The 25,522-nt window shown below is 42.8% G+C and overlaps 2 protein-coding genes across 4 annotated transcripts in view; one reads left to right on the forward strand and one right to left on the reverse strand.

Annotated features, from left to right (window-relative positions):
* Nucleotides 1-1,433: 1,433 nt before the first annotated feature.
* LOC119176536 (cell adhesion molecule Dscam2) lies at nucleotides 1,434-9,563 on the reverse strand. The gene has a single exon (XM_037427876.2). The coding sequence runs from the start codon at nucleotides 9,109-9,111 to the stop codon at nucleotides 6,895-6,897; it is 2,217 nt and encodes a 738-aa protein (XP_037283773.2). The 5' UTR covers nucleotides 9,112-9,563; the 3' UTR covers nucleotides 1,434-6,894.
* A 9,001-nt stretch (nucleotides 9,564-18,564) lies between these two features.
* The window catches only part of LOC119176537 (AKT-interacting protein), an 83,751-nt gene continuing 76,793 nt past the window's right edge, over nucleotides 18,565-25,522 (forward strand). For 2 of the 3 annotated variants that reach the window (XM_075877836.1, XM_037427878.2), the window contains exons 1-2: nucleotides 18,566-18,832; nucleotides 19,153-19,216. In XM_075877836.1, coding sequence (XP_075733951.1) covers nucleotides 19,202-19,216 — 15 coding nt within the window. In that variant the 5' untranslated portion in view covers nucleotides 18,566-18,832; nucleotides 19,153-19,201. Of the gene's footprint in view, nucleotides 18,833-19,152; nucleotides 19,217-25,522 lie in introns of all 3 variants that reach the window. The other variant, XM_075877837.1, reaches the window with a different exon arrangement.

Raw genomic sequence — 25,522 nt, forward strand, 5'->3', positions numbered from 1 at the left:
GAAGCGCAAAAAATACATTTCTTGCAGACTGATCATTGAAATTCTCAGCTTTGTGGTGAAGTTTATTGAATGTTGAATTTTTTAGTAGCTTATCTGCTGCCTTGATTCTAATGCTCAGATTACATTATCTAAAATGCCTACAGCACAAGTAGTCGGATTAAAAGCTGTAGACTTAATGAGAAATGATTTCATCCATTGCAAAAAAAAAAGTAGTAAAGGCAGTAGGTGACCTCCTGTGTGGTTGCATCACAATTATGATTTTTTGTTCTCTCATATGTCAATACAAGAAGAAAGGCCTAAATGAACGTCCTAACAAGGCACCATCACAAGTAAATACTTGACAATAATGGAAGCAATATAAAATTTTTAATTGGCCGTTGATAATTTAAAAAGCACTACAATGCTCTGATTTGAACATATGCACTGTTACGGTTTATGTTGCTGGTTATAACTGCAATTCAGCTCTTTTTCTTTTCTTTTTATAGACAATAGTCTTTGTTGGAAACCTTCGACGAAAGATTTTTGGTCTGTGTGTACATTTGTCTGTTTGTCCGCCCTTAATGATACTTCAAATGACACCAAACGGCCAACCCAATCCCCAGCGCCCACCAATATTGTTCAAGATTGAGCGTTCATAGTTGTGCGATTGTCAACTGAAAAGCAATTATTGTGCATATCTGAGGTGCCATAACAACACGTCGATGTTTTGTATGTCTGCCTTTATACTGGAAGAGGCACACACAGGTAACTTTAAGGACTGTAGCATTTATCACACTGTGTTGACAGTGCAGCGCGATGCTCAAAAAGGTAAGTGTTTCCAACGCTTTGCTTCGACGACACGGTGGTGGCACCTGCCCGTCGCTTTGCATTCTACACCTTATCACCTCCGAGACTGGCGCGCATCTTTCTCCGCGGGCGCGCATGCCTTCGTTTTCAAAGCTAACTGCCAGATGGCGCTCGTGTCTAACGTGCCTCGATGGGCTCGTTCGTTTCCGCTACACACTTGAGGCACTCAAACGCAGCGCCTCCAGAATACCATTCACCGATTTCCTTGTGCAGAACATCAAATGAACGTTTTGTTCACTCTCTCTAGACGCGACGACATTTGCAGTGTAACATGCAGATTCGGGCCAATTTTTCGTGTAAAGTGTTCTTCAAACTATTACTTCGGAATGTACAGTCGCAGCCTTGTCTGTGTAGAGCACGTGAGCAGCCAGTTTTCGTGCTACAGTGACACCTTGAGGCATTTGCGGGCTCTGACATAGTCAGCCTTACTTCTAGGCTGCACATGCTCCTCACACACCACATCAGAGCCCGAAACTGCCTCAAGGTGTCATCCCACGGAGCGAAAGCCAGCTGCTCGCGTGCTCTACACACACATGGTCGCGGCTGTATAGAAAAGTGCCAGGCAAAGTAGTAAATCTTGTCAGAAATAATTTTGAAAATTTATTTTTGCCAAGCAAGAATTGAAACAACTGAAGCATTACATCTGTGTTTGCCTGACATTATAATACTTCAACTCTGTTTTACTGCACCAAACTGCTCATTTCACTATGCCTGAGTACAACTGATAAATAAAGATTTATTTTCCAAGAATGAAACATTTTGGGCAATATGCTCGGAATTTCAAACAATTTGACCAAAACATAAAAAAAGTACACTCAAAGGCCAAATGTCATAATAAAGGAATTCACCTGACACGAAAATAACTTTTTACGTGGGAGGCCAAGATTGCCATCCGGAACCTAGACGGCCAACGAGGACTCATTCCCAGGGCCCAGGAGGCGATTATGGCCAGAAGATTCCTGGTGAGAGACCCTCCCACTTTGGATGACCCCCGAGCTCACGAACACTGTTTCGGAACCAATAAATGTTTATTTCATTATCATACCCAAATATTTATTATAAATGCATACTCATAACTCTATTCATGACAATACTATTCTTTGTTTACTTCATTATAACCAATGATTTGTAATATATTTTTGTTGTAGTATTGAGGTTCAAGTGTACACCCTCAGTGAATGTGAGAAACGCTTTATCATCTGTAGCTGTAGTGAGTTACTATGAATAGTTCAAGCTCTTATACTCCATTTCACTAGTAACATAGAGCACTGCTGAAGCTATGAAGTGTATGCAAGCTATACTTTGGTGCACAGTAAGAAAGTTTCAGATGTAATTAGATGGTTTTTGGCGCGATCGTATGTGCACAGGTTTGTTCGACATATTCTAGGTTACAGGAACATGCAAGGTCTGCTTCACGTGTATATTCATTATATAACTTAATTTATTGTGTAGATAATGGCCGGCAGCCTTGATTACAAAGCAAAATAGTGGCATCCATAGAGATGCGACTGTCTGCTTTAATTCGAACATATATGTTGCTACTTGCCCAGCAAGACTTGCTGATGATGAACCATCAGGTGTGTTTTGTCACTGCTATTGAGATCAGCTGTTCGTTTTGACGCTTCTAGACCTACAGAAGTGGCACTGAGCTGCAAAAGTGGTTTCAACTTGGCTGTGGCATCACAGTGTCAGTGGTCATTAGTGACACATTAAATGTTATAACTCAAACAATTCACTTCACTGTTAACTCATGACTCTTCCCTAGTACAGCATGTCACAACGATAAACAAATGGCAACTAGGTACTTTACAAGTGAGGCTAAAGAGGCTGCAAGACACAGCTGGGAGCTGGTATAGATGATGTAAAGCTCGACTATCGTATTCATGTAAATGGAGCTTATGCTTACAATATTTAGACATTGTCTGTACCAACACACCAGGAAACAAGTATCAACAGTATGGTGAGCAGATGCCAAGCAGACTATGCAGAATGAATAAACATAGCACAAGAGGCTTCCGCCCGTCATGTTTGCTAAGCAGTTGTCACAGCCTTCACAGAGCTCCACAGTGCTTGAGTGAGATAGAGCAAAGTCAACTAATTAAAGTGAATTATGCACACTTTTAGGTATTTGTAAGTAGTTGTGTAAACGTGTTCAGAAACGCCCAAGAAAGTTGTTTTGATGACATTATAGCCAATGTAGCCCGTTCTCATGCTTTCAAGAAAGTTGACAAAATGTGAACAAATGATCACACTATGCAGTTGCATACAAGAGCTGAAGTGCTCATAATTGCATTTTGTAAAACTGAAATATGTATGTTTATAAAAAAAGAGAACTATTGGCCCTTGAGTCCTGTATTAGCCATATCAGGACCTTTGTTGTTCCGAATAAAAGAAGTTAGCAAGCCAATCACCACCACTATACATGAGCAATAGTTAGTGCTAATTACTAATAGGCAATGATCAGCAGTAGGCTAGCACAGAAAGTACATTGAAACACCCAGCTCTGTATGCTTTCTTGCAGGAAATATGAGGTACACTCACATTTTTTCTGCTGAAAGGCATACTAAGTTTCTTGAAAACCCACGTCAATGCTGCATTCTAGGTACGTTAAATCATATTTTTTGTGTATGAACTAGAGTAAAGGCATAGTAAGATGTTTCTAGACATGAAGTAAACAATACCAATAACATCTTAAAGACCACAATTTTTTTTAAATTTGTAGATGACCGTAATTAGACATACATAAACCATATAATCGGCAACTCAAAATGATTGAACGAAATTCCATATTCCTCATTGGCAAACAATCTTTCATTGTACAGTTTGGATTGAATACTATAGCAAGGTTCTCCCCATATTACTTTATGAAGTGTACATTTAGGAATAGGGTTTAGGGGCTGGGGCATGCCACCCCATTCCTCATATGAGTAATCTATAAACAGCAGATTTGAAATTTCAGCCAATGCTGAAACTCCTTGGCACCCAAATTTTCTGACTAAAGTTTTTTTATTAATTCTTCACTTTCTAATGTTATCTCAGGTTCAAAACTGCATTACGTGAAGCCATAGCCGCTGCTATGTTAGTTATCTTACATCACCGAGCTTGTGCTCTCACTTGCTGATCAGTTCTCAATCATAGTTGACCAAGAGTTGGGAGACTAATCCTACGAATGAGTAGTCCACTGGAGTGATGTGCGGCAGAACCACTGTTACCCACCATAGGAAGAAGCCTGATGGTACATCTAGTATTATAACTCAAGGAATTTCAATACATGATCTTTATATTATACTGGTATGCACAAAATCACAGATCCAAGATCAGAGCACCGTGTCTTCTGTCTGCTTTAATCTTTTGTGCTCACCTCAATGTGCTATTGATTATTCAATTAAATTATTACTTGCAAAATGTGTTTAGCTGTTGGCAGTAAAAAGCCGCAGTGGTCTAGCGGCTAAAGTATTTGGCTGCTGACCCGCAGGTCGTGGGAGCGAATCCCGGCTGCGGCGGCTGCATTTCCGATGGAGGTGGAAATGTTGTAGGCCCGTGTGCTCAGATTTGGGAGCACGTTAAAAAACCCCAGGCGGTCAAAATTTCCGGAGCCCTCAACTACGGCGTCTCTCATAATCATATGGTGGTTTTGGGATGTTAAACCCCAAATATCAATCATGCTGGCAGTAAACCTATCAAGTTTATAAAAATCAGCTTGTGCATAAGTTTACAGAATATGATTACGGTTTCATGCACAATTATTATAGCCCACAAAGGTTAATAATCACCATGCTTATGACTAACTAATCTAAATCTGTACAGCTAAAAGGCACTGACAATAACTCTTATCTACAGAAACATAACAAAAATGCTCTGACGTGCCGAACACAGAATAACACAACTTGAGAAGGTCCAGTAAGTAGGCACAAAAGAACAATTTGTGCCTCTTTTTCAAGTTCTCCTGTAGTTCAGCATGGACTACCAATTTGCTCAAATTCCCCACTTCTACTGACATCAATGCAATCTCTGTGTTCAAGTGAATACCAATGAGTTCAACAAGATACTACAAGTGATATTATTATAAAGATATTAAAGGGTCATTGATACCACATTCGAACTTGAGAAGCTTGCGTTACTTCTATTATCCTGCATTTCTGACAGAGATTGATGGTGAACGCTGCCTTAACACATTTTAAAATTGCTTTAAAATATCCAGATTGCTTATCTAAGTTGGCAGTACACTCTCTACACTATCACCAATCTGAGGCATTTAGTGGCTTCTCCGGCTCTGCAGACTATTTTGTCAGCATCAGGAGCCATAGAAATGTCAGGACATCATAGAAACTTGATCAGAACTGATATATTAATAATAAGACATTATGTTGATTGGGGCTTTGTTCAATTATCAGACATTGACCTACATATTCATGAAAGAATAAAACTCGGGCAAAAATTTGGCTGTCAGTGGTCCTTCGAGGAGCCATGGTCAACCATCCAACAATATTTGTTGTTGAGAATTTCATATTGCTTTGTACAGCAGTTTGGGCATGATCCATAACGCATCTCCTTTTTTTAGTTTCAACAATCACATGACAGTCAATAGACATATGCGCAAGACAAAAGATGCTTAGTGTTAAGAAAAAAAATTGTCGAGACCAAACAATTTAATGGAATGCTTAATCCAATTTGATCAAAAATGTTACACCTTAATGTAAACTCATTGAAGGCTTCATTACCAAGCTTGGTTATGCGATGGGTTTTAAAGAAAAGCAAAATAAACAAATATATATTATAATACCTAAGGTTGCAGTTGCATAAGAATGATAAATTGAGCACATTTAGCCATGACTATTAACCAATAAACACAGGAGAAGTTTCAGTGCATAAATAGTATAAATGATCAGTTCCAGTTACATTTACAGCATTATAATGCTGGTTGCATTTAATGTAACAACAAAGCACTATTTAAGCTTTAGCATTTTTAGATATTAAAAGCAGTGAGACACATAAAGAAAAAATAAAATAAAATCTTTGCCACAGCTTGTTGTAAATAACACCTTGTCATATTTTCCTGGTACAGATGGGAGAGAAATTGGGCATTCATGAAGAGCTTTGCCAAATACATTGCTGAGCCATGCAGTGGCACAGACCCAGTTACAAGGCAACCTAGATGACTCCCGACATATGAAACATTTGTAGAAAGCATTTTGGGACGAGTTCCTGACCACACACATACACAATCACACACACATACGCACACACACAAAGAACAGAAGTTCTGCAAATATGTGTAGCATAAAAATAAGGTTTGGCCTTGCAAGGAAGAAAACCTCGTCAAGAAAGTAGAAAGGTGAGTAAGCAATTTATTATAAATATGATAATAAATTTCATAATTTGAACATGTACATAAAAAACTTGCAACTTGATTTAGGGAATGACCCAAATTCAGACACACTTATTGTCATCTGGGAGCCTATGCTGCAGGTCTACCTAGATTCAAAGCAATTAAAATAACATATTATGACCACAAGAATAAAAGATTGCTTCTAATTGAGCAGATGGCTGAGCTGTGGTCTATATGTGATTAATGTTGCGATTTCCTCGTCACCCTGTTTCTAATTGAGGCAGCAGCCCAGGCGCTGCCGAAACGACATGCCATTAGACAAGAGAGCAATATATTGTGGCAGCGGTTCCCATGTTGAATAAACATCCACCCCAATCGGCATGTGAAAGGTAGAATGCCGCAATAGATTTGCGCAATACTGATATAAGTCAATTAATGAAAAATGCTAGTGCTCGAGTAATTCCACACGTGACAACACATTGCATTCCTTCCATTCACCTTACACGCTACAGTACACACATATACGCACAAAATGTAACAGAATGACCAGTAAGTGTGCTTGCTTTGTATGTGAAGCATGGACATTTCAAACTAACATTTCAAGCATATGCTATAAAATACATCACATAAGTTGTCAACTGTACATTGTTGACCTGCCTGAACATGGCAAGTTTTACAAACATAGTCTATGCAATACATTTCTTGCAGATATTGATTGTTCACACAACACACACATCAACCAAGTCCATGGACCCTTTCCTTAGGGAATTCTGCCCAGCCTGTTTCCGGCGTAAAGACAAGGTCCGCATGTCGACAATGGATTCATAAATGCCCTCGTTGTCTGCGGACCTCTGTATTGTTGAGTAAGGAGTAGCTTTACCAGAGGGCGGCATACCATGAACAGCAAAAGTAAAGTCTGAGTCTCTGGGAAAATCTGCATAAGCAGGGGGTGGTGGTGGTGGGCGAGTCTTGCGTACGTATAAGCAGAAGCAGACGGAGACTACCAGAACTACGGCCAGCACTGTAGCCGTCACAATGGGCACAACTACATAGAGCACTTCTCGTAGCTCGGTGTCTGAAGAAGATGACGAGCCTGGTTGCTGTGCAACCGATGTCATCATCAACGGCACATTGAGCACATCACTAGGCTCACTGTTGCCCTGTCGACTGTGGGCTATCAAATACACCTGGCACGGCAGGGAAGGCTCAAGGCCTGACAGAAGGTAAGAGGACTGCTTCCCTGAAGCTACAAATACTTCTTTCCAAGAATCGCCAGGCTGTCGATAGTGCAGTGTGTAACCGGTGACCCTGTGAGGGACTGGTGCACTGAACATCCAGGTGACTTGAACTGATGTCTGATCAACAGCAGAGACACTCAGCATTGGTGCTGGAGGAAAGTCACCATCCAAGGTGGTAACAAGTAATGGTGGTGATGGAGGACCACTTCCAACTGCATTAAATGCTTTTACCACAACTACATAAGGTGTGGCCTTTGCAAGACCTCGCAGTGTAAAGCTGCTTTGGTCTGGACTAACAGTGTGATAAGAAAAAGGGCTCTTCCTGGAAGACTCTGATGTGCTGCTGTACCCTACATAATAGCCAAGAAGCTTTCCATTCCAATCACTTTCTGGAGGTGGGCTCCATGTTATGAGTACAAAGGTTGCCCCAGACTTTTCGATACGAACATTGACAGGGGCAGCAGATGGCTCTTCTTGCGTTGTGTTAAATCGAATTACAGGGGATGATTCACTTGTACCAGCTGAATTCACTGCTACAACAGCTACTCTATATTCAGTTGCAGGATGGAGATCTCGGACAAGAGCAGTGGTAGCACCACCACGGACAGTATGGTTCAACATTTCGTCGTCTCTGTGCGACCAAAATCGCACTTGGTATGACAAAACAGATGAACTTGAAGGGTTCTTCCAGCGGATTCTGGCACTACGACTCCACACATCCGATATTTCAACATTGGTGGGATTAGAGGGTGGTTGTTGGACATTTAGTCGAATAGCCTTGGTGTCTTCTGCATATTCATTCTTCACTTTGCATATGTAACGCCCTGCATCACCAGCTGTCACATGTTTTAGTATCAGTGAAGATACCAGTCGTTCTTTCTGAGTGTCATTGGATACAATGACTCTGTCATAAAGTTGACTGTTTTCTGTAACTGAATTAGCACCCTTTAGCCAAGTGAGCACTATTGGATGATCACCAGTAGCAATGCAGGTAAGGTTGGCAGTACGACCACTCTGCACAGAAAGATGTTGCATCAGAACTTGTGCTTGAGCTACTATGTAAACAGTAACAGCCACAGCCTTCTTTAGCCCTGAACCGATGCCATTGTTTGCGTTACATGTGTACATTCCAGAGTCCGCTTTTTGAACATCGCGTATTAAAAGCGTGCCATTTGATAGCAGTTTGTGGCGATCGGAGTTTTCACCAGCTCCCTGTAACTTCGTGACTCTTGCTCCATTTTCATGCGCCCATGCGATCCGCGCTACAGGAGTAGCTTTCACATAGCAGTGAATAATGATTGTGCTCCCCTCTGCAGCTTTCACGTCAGATGGTTCCACTATCCATTGGGGCGCAAAATTCACAACAAGCTCCACCGATACACTGTCTTCACCAGCAGCATTTCTAGCCACGCATTTGTATGTTCCACCATGGTCCTCACTCAGTGGCTTGAATGATAAAGTCGACAAATGTGTACCCGTCTCTTCCTTAACCGAAGACAATGAAGTAAGACGCTTCTCATTTTGGTACCACAGGATCTCCAAAGGAGTGTCACCAATAACTACACTGCACGTAAGGCGGACATCTGTGCCAGCGACAAGGTCTTTGGGTAGTTGCAGAGGACTCAGCTTTGGTGGTTTCAGAGCCAACGCAAACATCATCCCCGAACATAGGAGAACCAAAATTTTCAACTCAATCATTTCAATCGCTTTCGGCTATGCGCTACTGCTAAATCACGATTTTCACTCCGGGGTGCTTTCGATTGCTTCTGTGTCGGAAGATCAGCGGTTCATGGCGCGTACTAACGAGGTATATCAACAAAATGCCGTTCATAAAATCGATGTTACACATGGTACACTTCCAGTATTTCCAAGATGAGCAGACGATTTACTAGTTATCAGGGCTGACTAACATAACACACGCTGCACGAACCTCTCACGACTTTGTTTGCACAGGCACTACTAGTTTAGAGAACGGAAACTGTACCTTTGGGCTGTTGTATCAAAATAACATGCAAATACGTAGCGGCGGCGTACTGAACTGCAATACCGCGAGGCCAGATGACGCTAGTAGTACTATCATCATCAATAAACAAACGCAATTTTTTTGTTGCAGGGGGGGGGGGGGCGCAGCTGGTTCGCGCTGCTCGCTTCCTCCGTTTTTTTTTTTTTTTTTGTTGCCCAATCGGGCTTCGCGTCTGTAATTCTCGCCAGGTGACCTAGCTGGCCTCGACTGGCAAAAACAACGTCAATCAAGCAAGATTTGCATCGTTTATTGCGAGTGTCCAAGCCGGTACAATCAATGTATACGGTCGGGTCCGAACAAAACAAGTCATACATATCGAAAGCTTTCAACCCATGTGTAAAGACTCTTGAAAGCTAACAAGCATATGCATATAACTGAACATTGAAATCGCTGAATGAACGTCGCTCTCATTGTGTTGCGGCGCTCGAGTTTAATAGCGTGGCTTCAAAACAAGAGTCCGATTCTGCCGTCAGATGCGGCGCTTGCTCCGTGGTGTTGATCTTGAAGCGAATGCATGATGTGGAATCGGGAAGGATACTTGCACATTGCCGATAGATAGCTCGCGTAGTTAGAGCAATGTAGTTTTGCTAAATTTGTTAAATAAGCGATTGCGGATGCGTGCATTTCTGAATCTTTCTTGCTCTGCAATGCTACATTGAGTACTTCACAATTCTGCAATGTCGCATCGTGTCGAGAGGGTAGGCACTAGTTTTAATACTCAGCCGTGAGCCCATATCATAGCCATTATGTACTTAGGGGATGGGCCTAAAAATATTTCAGGCTTGCTACATTTATTGTTAGAGTTAAGTTACACAGTTACCACAGCTAGAATTTCTCGTCGCAGGTAATGACCAGTCTGCTGAGTATGCAGCGAACATGTATGCTAAAGGGACACTTATTAGGTGTGTGCTTACAGATCGAAAAGGCCCAATTCTAAGAAAATAAGCTTTAGGTATGCATTGTACAATTTTTTGTCTGTACATCTTTGTTGGTACTCTATCTGCTCAGCCCTGAGCACAATCTCTTTTTTTTGCATAGACATATCCATATAACTTGAGTACTCTCTTGCAAGCAAGCACTCCTGAAATCAATTGGTGGTACATGATGTGAATCTGTCCAAATACTGGATCAATAAAGGTCACATTTATTACACACTTGTTATTATGTTTACTTTTTCAGTATACTTGTGCTTGAAAATGAAGTTGCTTTCTCCCTGCTACTTCTAGAGGTTAGGACTTGAAATACGTACTATCTTGCAGTGTGGCTGTAGATAAGTGAAGATCATGTATGTTTCAACTACCTGTGCGATTTCCTATATTTTTTTTTTCATGACCGTAGCGCACAGAATGTCACTTCTTAGTGGTAGACACTATAGTTATGACAACTTGATTTAAACAGAAACAGATGTGCACAAAGAAATCTGGAACATTTTTCTGCAAAAAAAAAAAACAGTACCAGATGCAATGAACACAATCTTGCTCTTCATGGCAGCATTCACATTTTTGAGGAAGCTGTGCTACAACTGCTCATTACCTTTATGATTTATTATTCTAGGAGCCCATTAAACATATGTGCAAAGCTAAAGCAATTGAGTGCAGTCGTATGAGCTATGGTGCATCTTTTTGTAAACTCGTATGAGCTAAACACAGTTAATTAAGACAAAACAGTTCTGGGTGTTGTTGGTAAACTGTCACAAGGCACAACTAAATGTCGGAAAGCCTGTTAATGCCCATAACTGTGGGTGTGTTCATTATGTAGTGCAAATAATAATCTCCGACGATTCACATGCCAACTATGAAGTGATCGTGAGTCGTACAGTAGTGGGCAAATATAGATTGATTCTGGCTTCCAGTGGTTCAAACAAATGACATTTTAGCCTCACAGGAGACAAGACTGCTTGTCGAAACATTTGCTTTGACCCCTTATGCTAACATGTTTTTCATATTTTCAAGCTTCCATCTTTTAAGGGTCAGTTTAGTTCACCTGCACCAATCCGAACTGGTTCACAGCTGTGCACGAGAAGTTCAGCGGTGCGGCATCATAAGTGAATGACAAGGTGCCGACAAGGTGGAATCCTTATTTTTGTTCACTTAATTTAATGAGATGCAAACATCTTGGCAAAACACGCCGCATTTATAAGGGTGGGTAGAGCACCTACGTCTAATGCTATGTTGTTTGTTAAGCTGTGCGAGCGGCTGCACCACACCAGCGCCGTCAGAGCAGAAGGTACAGGAAAGTCATGAAATAGTTTTGGTGCTGTATCTCTCCTGTGCTTTCTGATATGAATTGCAAGATTTAGAAGATGCCATTGCTGCGCCACTGAAACGAATGGCGAGGTGCAGCACTTTGTAAAATGGATCATGTGGTGCAGGCGAATCGAACAAACCCTTAAGCACACAAGCGTCTTAGTGTTTCACCCCCATCAAAATATGGCTGCACTGGCTGGGATCAAACAGTGTGTTGTTGAGCTCAGCAGCGCCACACAATCTAACTAATAGTGTTATAGTTTCAACATTATTGAAGTGTAGATTCCATGCCACGGTAGGCAGGCAATGCTTGTAGCCAATCTAAAGCACCTCTTCACGATATGCGCGGTAAAACGTTCACAAATACAGCATTACACGTGTGAGGTTAGAGATGACCTGTTGTAGTGGGCATTCAGATGTTTCAACGTGCTGGCAGAGTGGACATTCGGGGGTAGTCATCCTGTCATTGCATGGCAGTCTGGAAAAACAAGTAACATCACCAGATATCAATGCATGAAATTTTCCGAAGTAAACAAATAAGCTCAGTTAATTAGTAAACAGCAGTATTTTATACATATATGTAGTGGTACCTCATAACACGTATATCACTCAGGGCTGCTTCTTCACAAGGCATGTCATGTAGCAGGTTCTTTGCCCATTGTACACATTTGCTTCCATGTCAGGTGGGCCAGGAGGCTGTGGCAGAAAAAGAAGTATTTCTCATTTATGTGACGCTTCCTTTGTCACACTATAGCAAAATCAGACCTATAATTATGTGATTTTTCTCGAACGCGACTGCAGTAAACTATTAACTAGTAGGTTTTTTGCACTAATATATGGGCTAGCTAAGAAGACACATGCGAGGCGACAGTGATTTATTTGCCTTCTTTTATCGCAACGGCCTGGTTGGTGTTACCTGGTGATAGAATTTCAGAATTGACTATTGAGTCAGCGACTCGTTCCCACGTGAAGCCATGCACGCCGCAAGTAACGCACTTTTTTTCGGTTACAGATTGAGACGTTCAACAGTTTTAAAATTTAATACTGCAATGCGCTGCCACCGTGTGACGCCTACGCAGTCATTGGCAAAAATAACTACACATATGTTGACATGAACCAACTAGCCCCGCAAGCAACCATCCTTAAAAAACTGAAGTGGTTTCTACTCACCGGCCCGGGCTTGCAACGGGTGTTCATCCAATGAAAGCTTCAACGGTCGCTTCGTTCCCCGAAAGTCACTCGAATTCCCTTCGCGAAAGCATTTGAACGAGTCAAAATAAACAGAATGAGAAAGAATGTGTCGGTCGGCAGAGGCTCGAAATATTAACAGCGAAACGAAACAGTCCGAGACACCTCCGAACGTACCGCGAGCCGTTACCTGCTGTCGCAACCATTGGCCGCCGCAAACTTTGAAGTGAGGATAATGATGTCGATAGGCTGTTACTGACATCGAGTCAGCTGAATCAAAAATTACTACAAAAAGTTAATAACGCAGCACATGTTTAATAAAAACTACTTGCAAGAAGAACAAAATGTTTTTTATGTGTAGCGGTACGCAAACGTGTAGTATTTGATCATTTTAAAACAAAACTTGCCCCAACGAAGGCGCCTCTACAAAAAAGTGCAATAGCGCGAGTGGTGAGAGAGGTTAGTAGATCCACTCTAGATGTTTAAAGCAGAAACGCGCCGCGGTTGATTTTTTCGCCTCCTACAGGTGAGTACTTGAACTTCAAAGTTTCCGGGGCCGTGCGCACCGTGCGCTGGCAGGCTGTGGCAGCTGGCACAGGGCATGCACAGGCGGCCGCAGTCAATGTTATCCAACAGATGGCGTCACTAGCGCTGCTGTAGTTTTGTTTCATGATGTGGTACGCTGCTAGCGCCGCTCTGTGGTATAAGCAGAAAACACTCCGGGCTAGACCACACCTGCACAGTATATTAGAAGAGTTGAGTGGCGTGACCGCGCCTCGCCGCCTGATCCCTTCCGCGTTGCCAACAGCGGCAGCGCTGCAGTCGAATAGTACTGAAAGAGCCGCGTGAAGGAACTCCTACGCGCTTCGGCTCCTCCGTCGCGATTTCTTGATGCAGATTTCTTCGCACCTGCCCATCATTCATGTCTAGCACATGATGCCTTAGCGCTCGAAGTATGACACGCCCATCTACTGAATTTGAGCTTCATAAAAGCCCTTGTGAGAGATCGAAAATAATTCAGAGAGGGTGTGTCTTATACTTATTTCTTCTCTCAACTTTTTCTTCGTCGGTTAGGCGTCTACAATATTCAGAATAACTGAGCTAATTTATTGGAAGCTAGCTGTGCTCAGAAAGCTGTGTGATTAAAAAAAACAAATACTGTGTCACACGCACGCAGAATTAGAAAGCCACAAGGAAAGAGGGGAGAGGAAGGGAATCTGAACCCCCTACACCATGAAATGTTTTGGTAATTGAACTTTTCAGGGTATACTAAAATAATTACAGGCATTCACAGCGACCACCAATTGCAAAATTAGGCAATTGTGGTCGCTGTGAATGTGACCACAATTGCGTAATTTTGTCTAAATTGCCTAAATTGAAAATTAGGCGTTCTGCTGCACACCACACCCCCTCAAAAAAAAAAGAAATCCTGGGTAGCCCTGCGCGAATAGTTTACAGTTGGCGAAGCGGGACATAGCGTGTCTCTACAAATGCGCATTGTAGATTTCACCTTTTTGAGTATTAGGTCTCAAAACAAGTTCAAGTATATATATATATATATATATATATATATATATATATATATATATATATATATATATATATATAGACGTTGCGAGGAAGGAAGCGCACTGGCTCCGTAGTAAAAACGGAAGCGAAAAAGCACGACTAACGAGGAAACACTTTTATTAATCACATACGTTTCGGCTGGTGGGCCAGCCTTCGTCAGTGTGACCATATATATATATATATATATATATATATATATATATATATATATATATATATATATATATATATATATATATATATATATATATATATATATATATATATATATCTGTGTGTTTACTGTGTACATATACGAGAAGGAAGGTGAATTTCTCAAAACAAGATGCACCACTGCCTGCCATCACTTTTGATGCTTATTGATAGATCAACGCTTATAATACAAAATATCGTCATAAACTTGTTCGCTTGCAATGGCGTTACGCCAATAGAATATTTGGAAAGCAGCCCAATATAAGCTGTTCATACCAAATGAGAACTGGTTACAACGAATTTACGCAGATTAACAGACGGGCTATATATACAATTGGCACTTTTTAATATGTTTGAGTGTTGTTTTTAATAAGTTTAATATCTATTAAGCCTTTCGAAAAGCAATAATTATTGTCTTCCACAAAACTGGCGTCATAAAAAAGATTCGTTGCCAAATAATGTTGTGACAACGTTACTTACACTCGAGTTTCTCGTGAAACAATCGAACGCATGTAGGCTCATATGAGGAACACTGTGCTCTGTGGATATCGTAGAGACTGCTGACAAAACGAGCGCATGATTTAATCATAGTTTTGATACTTCTCCTCTCTTTGTAGTTCGCCAGTCACCACCTATGATGTAACGCAACTCAAAGCACTGACTGAGTAAGTATATAGGCGGATCCGTGCAAATTTCGATTTACATTTTTTTTTCTGGGTCGGCAGGCCTTTGAAACAGTGAATGTATCGACGCAATTTCGGCGTGCCTGCATATTTACTCGTGCACCATGGCGCGTAGCAGGTGCGTCCACTGACAAAGGCTCAGAAACGCATTAAACGCGCTGAAAACGAGCAATTACACGCTTTCGCAGGCTCGGGCGCGCGCGCTCTTCATGCAGACGCTCCCGCGATCTTCAGTACCGTGGAACTACAGCGCCGCCGCTACTGTCACCCGCTGGAGAATCAGCCGAGATGCGGCGCGGCCGCCTCGTTCACTCCACTGTACCTGCACGCTCCCTTCTTACGGCCTTCGCAACGAGTGTAGTCACGGAGGAAGTGTAGTACATGCCTCTCGTCAGTGTCGTCACTACTTCGAGGAGGACGCTGCGATTCTGCCATCTTCCGCCACTCCATACAGCGCGCGCAACGCTAGCACATGTGAGTTCGAGCGCGCTTCTGCACTCACCGCGCGTTGAAAAACAAGTTGCTTAATCATTGAAGATGCACAAATGGATTATGGCATTGCTCATACCTGATGATGCTGGGCTTAGAATTATACACATCTGAAGAGTGTACTTTGCTGGCAGTGTGACAAGCCCCGAAGTGCGCGCATAATCGTAGCCTCTTTGCGACAAAAAGCGGCATACCACATACCCCTTACACAATCGTCTGAGTACGCTAAATGCTTTCTTCCATCACATTTTTTATGCAAAAGAAACACTGCCTTTTCATCTTCTTTATGTGCATCTGCTGCAATTTTCTTAACGCATGCGTGGTGCTGGCTTTCGCGATACTATTCGGACGCATTTTTTTTTTCATTGCAGCAATCGCTGCACTTCCTCGCATTTTAAACAATGGTTCGAAATTTGGGAGCGCAATCGTCCTATCATAGTTTAATATCGAGCCGCCCAATGAGCGTCGCTGTTTATTGTTTGCGTGCAAACACTTATTGCTGCTTCTTGTTCAGTGACAGTGTCTTGTGAAGTTGCAGCATCCAGATTTGTTTCATTGGTCTCCGCTTTTTGCTTCCTTGATGTTTGACGTAGGGGCCAAACCCGTGAAGCAGGATCTTTGTGAGGCTTGAAATCATGTACGAAAGATAGTTCTCGAAAAGAGTAGGCGCGCGCGCAGTCAGGAATAAGGTTTCTTATGCAGAACGCTGACACATAGTCTTCATCGCGCAAGTGTCTGTTGCATACGACTGTCGATGCAGACTTGTCGTTGATGATGAGGCTGTCTGTCGCAATATTCTTTTGCCACTTGCCGCACAGCTGAGTATTGTTTGGGAATTGGTGAGAAGGAACGCTGGGTGTTTTCCCCGAATGGTGCTTGCAATACGGAACCACACCTTCACGCATCTAATATACATCCATGTGCGTAATGCGCGCGTGCACTGAAGGTTGTGTGACTTCCTTCTCGACTAAAAAAATTACTGCAGACTGAACACTGACAAAGCATCGAATAAAATGGAGCCGTGGTGGATAAATTCGAGAATAAAGCAAATTCCAGAATAAGCATGAATGGATGGATGTGGCTGTATTCTTTAGATCAGGCGGCGGCTAACGCTACCTAGCCACAATATTTAGAGAACTAACCACTAGATTTATCTTTTTTTCCTTTAAATAGTAAAGTTAAGGACTGGTACTTTTCAGTGAAGGGTTTAATTTTCACTCGTGCTTTGACTTTAGCCACCAATCAGACAACCTTCTTCTAGTTAATTCTACCTGCTTAAAGTCTATTTTCTGTCCCTAAACCCCAGTGCTTAGAAAAACTCTGCGCCATCATCCTGAACTATAGGGTGAAGCCTTTTACAGAACAAGTGTTCTGCAGTTTCCTCCTCCTCTCCACAAGCACTGCATACTGTTTCTAACCCTTCGTATTTGGCCCGATATGTCTTGGTTCGCAATACTCCCGTCCTGGCCTCAAACAGTAGAGAACTACCCAGGGTATTATCATAGATCCTTTTCTTGGCAATTTCCTACTTAAAAGTTCGATAGATCTCTAGTGCGTACTTGTTAATCATGCCAATTCTCCACATGTCAGTCTCCGTTTCGTTCACTTTCTTCTTAACCGATAATTCATTTTGGTTTGGCCACCTGCTGTTTTCTAAGTGTTTACCAGCGAATTTCTTAGTTCGCTTCCTCCATTTTGTATCGACATTCTTCATGTACAAGTAGCTGAAAACCTTCCTAGCCCAACGCTCCTCCCCCATTTCTCTCAATCGCTTCTCAAATTTTATCTTGCTGCTAGCTTCCCTGCCCTGGAATGATGTCCATCCCATATCACCTTGTACTCCCTGATTTGGTGTATTCCCATGAGCTCCTAAAACAAGCCTACCTATTCCATGTTGCTTAATTTCTAATCTTGCTTGAACTTCTGATCTCATGCCCAAGACCGCATTGCCAAACGTCAGACCAGGAACCATGACCCCTTTCCATATTCCTCTCACAACATCATACCAATTGTAATTCCACAGTACCCTATTTTTCATGACTGCTGCATTCCTGTTACCTTTAGTCGTCACGTATATTTCGTGTTCCCTTAGGTACTCGGTCCCATTGCTTATCCATACGCACAGATATTTGTATTTATCTGTTGCCTCTAGCGTGACCTCCTGTATTCTAAGCTCACTACCTTCATTATCATTAAAAAACATGACTGCTGGTTTTTCCTTACTGAATCTGAAATGTAACCTATCACCCTCATTACCGCAGATGTCCATCAATCTCTGCAAATCTTCCTTGTTGTCGGCCATTAGCACTACATCATCTGCGTACACCAATGCTAGTAGTGCCTGATCAATGAGTTTTCCTTGTTTGACGAAAGAGAGGTTGAAGCCAAATCCACTTCCCTCTAATTTGGCCTCTAATCCTTGTAGGTACATCATGAATAACAAGGTTGACAGAGGACACCCCTGCCTAAGCCCCCGTTTCACCTCTGTGAGCTTGGATACCTGTTTTTCCCACTTTATAACTACCTTGTTACTTTTATAGATTTCCTTTAAAAGATTAGTGACTCCATCTTCCACACCTAGTGTGTCCAGTATTCCCCACAAGTCCTCTTAAACTACATTATCGTACGCTCCCTTGATATCCAAAAATGCTAGCCACGAAGCCTGAGTTCCTTTTCTGCCATTTCGATGTCCGGGTCGCTGCGCCCCTACCGCCGACGGGTGGCGAAACGTACTCATTGTATTCGCGACGGGTGAGAAGGCCGTAAAGGTGTTCTGTGGCCGTAAGGAAAGAAACGCGCGCAGGTGCAGTCTAGCCACAGAACACCGTCAACATTCGTCGTCAACACGCAGACCAGCGCAGATGGAGAATATGCCGTGTTAATGTAACTCCGAACATGCGTAGTTCGCAGTAATTTTGTAATGCGACGTAATGCTACCAGCCGTTTTGTTGAGTCTTTAGGCAGAAATAAATAGGACAGTTGATCAACCGTTTCTGAGCTTCCTAAAGCAATGCGGCTCTGCAAGCCCGGTAAGCTTAGTCTTCTTGAAAGTGCTCGTTGCATTTGGCGTGTGTTTGGCCCTCATTTGCCTCAATTTAGCTCTTTTTCGATCTACAAATGAACTTTTCGCGCAGTAGCGATCGGCAAGTGCTGTAGAAGCTCAGCGCTGTTGTGATCCTTAATCGGCTGGTCACAAGTGCGATCTGTTGAAATGACTGACTACCACTGCTTGAAATTGTATCGGAAAATGTTGGTTAACTGCAGTTATAACGCTGCTGCAAGCTCGCAGAGCTATGCGTGCACATGCTGTTCATACGTTGCTGCTTAAACTTGTGCTTTTGGTTTGCAGGTTGTAGACTGTGTACCTAAGGAACCAAGCAGTGCATTGCTGAAGTGCAATGTCGATTCGCACTGTGAGTTGCATCTTTACACAATCCGTAGGGTTTTGATATTTATGCATGCTGTGTAGCCTGGCCATGACTATGATCTTGGTGGTCTTGCCCTTTTTAACGGGTTGCCGTAGTTTGGTGCCCCAAAACCGGCGTGACCGAGAGACAAAACGAAAGAACTTACACAAAAATAAAGAAAAGAAAAACATTACTAAGAGTCGCTTAACTGGCTAACACACAAATATGAGCAACCACTAAACACGTAGCGCTCCGCGCCGCCGCCACTATTCTAAGCGCCTCTTCGTCACTTCCACCACATTGAGCTCTCCACCCTCTACTCTGAAGCTACAGTGCACTAGAAGGAGGCAGTGGGCCTATCCCTGCGCTGCAGCGCCATGGCCCTTCCCGCCATAGAGTTTTTTAAAAGGAACCAGAGGGGACTCTGGCGCTGCGATTGTTAGTAAGACTTCCTCATCCCACCAAACCAAGAGATGGTAGGATGAAGAAGTTAAGAGAGCCATAGCAAGACGTCGGGAAGCCTCAAGGGAACATAGACATGCTAAGCAGCAGGATGAACCGACAGATGATGTTGAAAGAAAATGGGACATTTTTCTAAGCTGTCGAAGGGAAGCATCTCTTTTGATCAATGAAAAGATTAAAAACGATAGAAAGGCAGCTGCAAAATTTTGGAACCATCTAAACTCCCTAAGAAATGAAACAAGCCGAGAGCAGAGGTTTAATTACAGCTCAAGGTGTTAGGCTAGAAGGGGACGAAGCTATTGAATATATAAGAACAAGGGTGACATAAAAATTTCAACAAAGAAGTGCCTTATGCACCTCAATGGACAAGGATGGATCAAGTGGTGCAGTGGCTTCATTTTCCCAAAGAGAGTGGGAAAGGGCTGAGAAGAGGGTTCAACAGGCCCTGATGGCATCCCGATTATGCTGTTGAAGGCATTGGGTCCCAAGTCCCAATGCTCGCTGCCTTTGAGAGAGGCAGCGAGCAAAACAATAATCGATGGTGAAGTCCCCGATGGATCGAAACTTAGTAGGATGACTATGATCTATAAAGGAAAGGGGGACAAAGCTGACGTAAACTACTACCATCCTATAACAGTGTCATCATTGGTCTACAGGCTGGTGATGCAGATTATAAAGGAAAGACTGCAGGCATGGATAGAGGATGAGGTAGTACTGGGGGAACTGCAGAATAGGTTTCGGAAACAAAAGAGGTTGGAAGACAATCTGTTCTCACTGACGCAGTGCATCGAAATAGCAGAAAAGGAACAGAGGCCCCTGTGACTGACAGTTTTGGATATCAAGGGACCGTACGATAGCGTGATTCAAGAGGACTTGTGGGGAATACTGGACACACTGGGTGGAAAGATGGAGTCATGAATCTTTTGGAGGATATCTATAAAAGTAACAAAGTAGTTATAAAATAGGAAAAAACAGGTATCTAAGCCCAGAGAGATGAAACGGGGGCTTAGGCAGGGATGTCAACCTTGTTATTCATGATGTACCTCTTAGGATTAGAGGTCAAATTAAAGGGGAGTGGACTTAGCTTCAATCTCTCTTTCGTCAAACAAGGAAAAGTCATTGAACAGGCACTACCAGCATTGATCTACGCAGATGATATAGTGCTAATGGCCGACAACAAGGTAGACTTCCAGTGATTGATGGACATCTGCAGTAATGAGAGAGATAGGTTAGATTTCAGGTTCAGTAAGGAAAAATCAGCAATCATGATTTTTAATGATAATGAAGGTAGAGAGCTTAGGATACAGGAGGTCACGCTAGATAGTACGAATCAATACAAATATCTGGGTGTATAGATAAGCAATGGGACCGAGTACCTTAGGGAACACAAAATATACGTAAAGACTAAAGAAAACAGGAATGCAGTGGTGATGAAAAATAGGGCACTGTTAAATTACAATAGGTATGATGTGGTGAGAGGAATTGGGAAGGTGTCATGGTTCCTGGTCTGACTTTCAGCAATGCAGTCTTGGGCATGAGGCCAGAAGTTCAAGCAATATTAGAAATTCAGTAACAAGGAATAGGTAGTCTTGCTTTAGGAGCTCAAGGAAATATACCAAATCAGGGACTACAAGGTGATATGAGATGGACATCATTCCAGGGCAGGGAAGTTAGCAGCAAGATAAAATTTGAGAAGCGATTGAGAGAAATGGGGGAGGAGCGTTGGGCTAGGAAGGTTTTCAGCTACTTGTACATGAAGAATGTCGATACAAAATGGAGGAAGCGAACTAAGAAATTCGCTGGTAAACACTTAGAAAACAGCAGGTGGCCAAACCAAAATGAATTATCGGTTAAGAAGAAAGTGAACGAAACGGAGACTGACATGTGGAGAATTGGCATGATTAACAAGTACGCACTAGAGATCTATCGAACTTTTAAGTAGGAAATTGCCAAGGAAAGGATCTATGATAATACCCGGGGTAGTTCTCTACTGTTTGAGGCCAGGACGGGAGTATTGCGAACCAAGACTTATCGGGCCAAATACGAAGGGGTAGAAACGGTATGCAGTGCATGTGGAGAGGAGGAGGAAACTGCAGAACACTTGTTAATGTTCTGTAAAGGGCTTCACCCTATAGTTCAGGATGATGGCGCAGAGTTTTTCAAAGCACTGGGGTTTAGGGACAGAAAATAGACTTTAAGCGGGTAGAATTAACTAGAAGGAGGTTATCTGATTGGCGGCTACAATCAAGGCACGTACCAGTCTTCAATCAAAGTACAATCATAGTACCAGTCCTCAACCTGACTATTTAAAGGAAAAAAAAAGGATAAATCTTTTTTTTTGGTTAACTAAGTATTACGGCTAGGTGGCGTTAGCCTCCGCCCGATCGAAAGGGTACAGCCATATCTGTCCATCCATCCTTTAGCGAGCATGGTACAGTGGCTAGAATAGGGAAGTTTGATGAGTGGCAAGCGGGGCCTACAGAGTGCAATGAAGCCTTTGCGATTGAGGCGCGGGGGGCGCGCGCAGACATTTATATGTTGTTTGCACGATTCCGACAGTTTTATTGGGCGCGTTTGTCCTCATTTTTTTCTTATTGTGGTGGCACTCTGACACCAATGCTTCTGAATGCACTCTCACGGTGCGAAAACAAAGTCATTGCTTAGTCCCGGGGTGCACTACAGGCTACAAGTCAGCTAAAAGAAGCATGCGTTGTTCGGTGTTCCAAAGAACGAAGCTCTGTTAGCGCAGTGGCGGAGAGCAATCTCGCATGCTGACAAGCTGCTTCAAGAGAACTCGACTGTGTGCGAGCTGCACTTCGACGAGAGGTACATCTCCCAGCATCTTGAGCACACTGTGAATGGCGAAATTGTCCGCATTGAAAGGGAAAGGCCCGTACACGTGTGCAGGATTCCCGTTCAGGGGGGGTGAATGTTCATTGCTGCCCCCCCCCTCCCTATTAAATCGGGGTATGAAGCAGATGTTGCGCCCCCCTTTTAGGTTACTAAAAGAGTGCCCTGTTGTCTAGTCAATGTATAGAGCAGATGTAGCGCCCCCCTCCCATGTGACTAGGGGGGAATCCCGCTCCTCTTACCCCATTGCACGGACGCCCTTGAAATCGCTTTTTCAAAGTGGTTTAGCTACGAGTTTCACAGTAACAGCTTGGAAGAGCTTATTTCCTGCTTTCAGAAAAATATTCACGCTGGACTGCAAACAACATGGTCCAAGCTTCACCAATCAAGTGACCAAGTCTTTTCTGCTCAAACAAAATTTATCCTGAAATACCGCCAACTAATACATGTTCCTTCTGCGACAATATAGCTAACTTGTAACATATACTGTGGCGGTGCCTCGTGTTATGCTGTGGGGAAGTCATCAGGCCATCCAAATGGGAGAGTGCTATTACAAGTTTCGGACTCGAGCAACAGTTATGGACAGCCCACCGGGCCCGCGACGCACGAAAAAGACTTGGTCTTGTTGTTTCGACGTGAGAGCAGCCCGCAACTTGCTCAAGCGCGTTCCGAAGGACCAAATAAAATTCATCCATCCAACCCATTTGCGTTTGTACACAAAGGCACTCCACAAGGAGCGAGCATCTTCCCATGAAAAGAGAAAGCACATGAAGCTCAGGCGCATCACCTAGGTTTATAGCCCAAGGGAAACAATGTTCTGTGGTGCGTTTGTGAACTTTTTTTCTTGGAGATAGAAAAAGATGCGTGGCCAATTATTAAGAATGCATTGTTGTAAACAGATAGTGAGTCACTTCTAGGAAATGCGTTGTATGACCAGTGTGCAGAAAATAAAATGTTTTCATTTAGATACCGCTCGTGAGTTTCATCTCTGAGTTTGATTATGCGTTAGTAGAAGTAGCTATAGCGAGCCATGCATGTTACGAATGATGGGGCTTTATTTACACATTAGTGCTTGAAGAAATGATGGTTCGCCGGCGAAGGTGTTGCAAACAACGGCTCTCGACCGAGTTCATCGTTTCACTCTTCTACCACTTCAGATCAATAAAATGTTTCGGTGCCATCACATGCTCACTTTTGGCACCCTGTCAATATTTCAGTACAGTCGCACACCCGTGTAGGCATCTTGTAATTTCAGAAGCTAAATAACATGTTTGCTCTGTTGCCATTTGAGGCCACGTATGAGCAACAAAATGTATTTTACATTGCCCCCACGCGTGGTTGATTCTCGTCTCTGTGCAGTGCATCACCGCCTTGGGTGACGTGCAAACGTGTGCCAGCGCCACCTGGCGGTTTCCTTCCAAGGCGTTATGAGCTAGCTGACGCGTTCATCACCCTTCCCTATTCTAGCCACTGTAACCATGGGAATGATGGGTAGTACCCAGATTTGCCTAGTCTTCTTACTTGCGGGCACGGAATTGTACTTGCGGCTTCGCTTATTGCTGTGTTTTGGTTTCATTTTGAAGAAAAGAACAAACCCTTTTGAACTTTGTGACCCAATTCAAAATGGTAATCCTAAAATAATAAGGTGGTTAAGTGCAACCGGTGAAAATTTGCTGATTTTCGTTTCGTGAAAAAACAGCTGCAAGCCACACGAACACACACGAAGCCAGAAGTACAAAGGTTAGACAAATACGTGTATTACCCATCATTCCCATGCTCGCTGAAGCACCGTGCTTTGCAGCTCCCATAAGCACTAGCGCCAGTGTTCCCTCTAGTGTATATAAAGGAACTCTATGCTCCCCGCGTCGACAGACCGGGCATCCGCCAGGGGCGCTGCCAGTTTCTCCTGAAAACTTCTCTTGCTGTGTGTGAAGTGTGTCTGCGCATCCCTGGGGTTATGCTGTAGTTCGGGGGATATTAAGCACGGAGTTGAAGGTGGGGAGAGGGCCTCCACAATGATGCAAGAGATAAATATGTGTATTCATATATGAACGTGGTCTGGAATTTCAAGCAATTGAAACTGCTGTTTCTATTCGTGTATGCCCAGCTGCAGCACATGTTCACGCCATTCATTCATTTGAAGGACCTTTTTTGGTATCACATGAGCCGCTTTGCTGCACTGGTGAATGCTGGTTTTTCTGAAGGATCGGCATCTATGTCTATCCGCAAATTGCAGCTGTCTCAAAAAATGGCCTGCTGGGTGCATCTGGACGGAAAGGACAGGTTTTTTCCAGCCTCTGGCGGTCACGCACACAAAGCATGCCGCGTACATATAGAGAAATTTACGGGGCAGTGTTCGATGACAAAAAGAGCTCGACCCATCTTAGAATGACCACAATGTCAATTGCGACAAAAAAAAGCAAGAAAACACGCAGGCAGTGACTGCAAAGCCATAATCATACTTTGGTAAAGCCAAAGAATTCGATTAGTGGAAATTTACAAGATCAATCGTTTTATATTTCAACTTTGGTCGAGGACAAGTGCGGCATGCAGTCACCTATATTATGACGCAAAATTTGCTTTTCTGGGTGGTTTTGTGTGGGTTATTTCATTGTTTCACCCAGTTTTTTTTTCACTATTTTTTTATATTTGATGCTGGCGTTCAACTATATATGCGTAGGTTCGTGTATAGCGTGCACATTGATGAATTTTTTATCGGAGTTGTAAAGTAACAACGTTTTTGTCTTCGGCTTTTGGATGCCCACTGACAGGCTTTTGAATTACAATAATCCTTGCATACCTTTTTTTTTATTTTTTTGGTCAATTAGCAGGTGTTTATTCACGTTTGTTGTATCTGTTTATTCTTGTTCACGAGTGACAATTTCTGCATTTATAATCTATTTTGTGATAAAGCAATCATTTGCGCATACACAGACACGGTGTTGTGCAAATAAAATGAATTTGTCAGCACGTTATGTTGTTGACTGTTTTTTCGTGTCC

This window comes from Rhipicephalus microplus, chromosome X, assembly GCF_043290135.1.
Source record: "Rhipicephalus microplus isolate Deutch F79 chromosome X, USDA_Rmic, whole genome shotgun sequence".
In the NCBI taxonomy this organism is placed as follows: Eukaryota; Metazoa; Arthropoda; class Arachnida; order Ixodida; family Ixodidae; genus Rhipicephalus; species Rhipicephalus microplus.

Coding starts and splice junctions, on each gene's coding strand:
- LOC119176536 (XM_037427876.2), bottom strand. CDS start 9,111: ATGATTGAGTTGAAAATTTTGGTTCTCCTATGTTCGGGGATGATGTTT.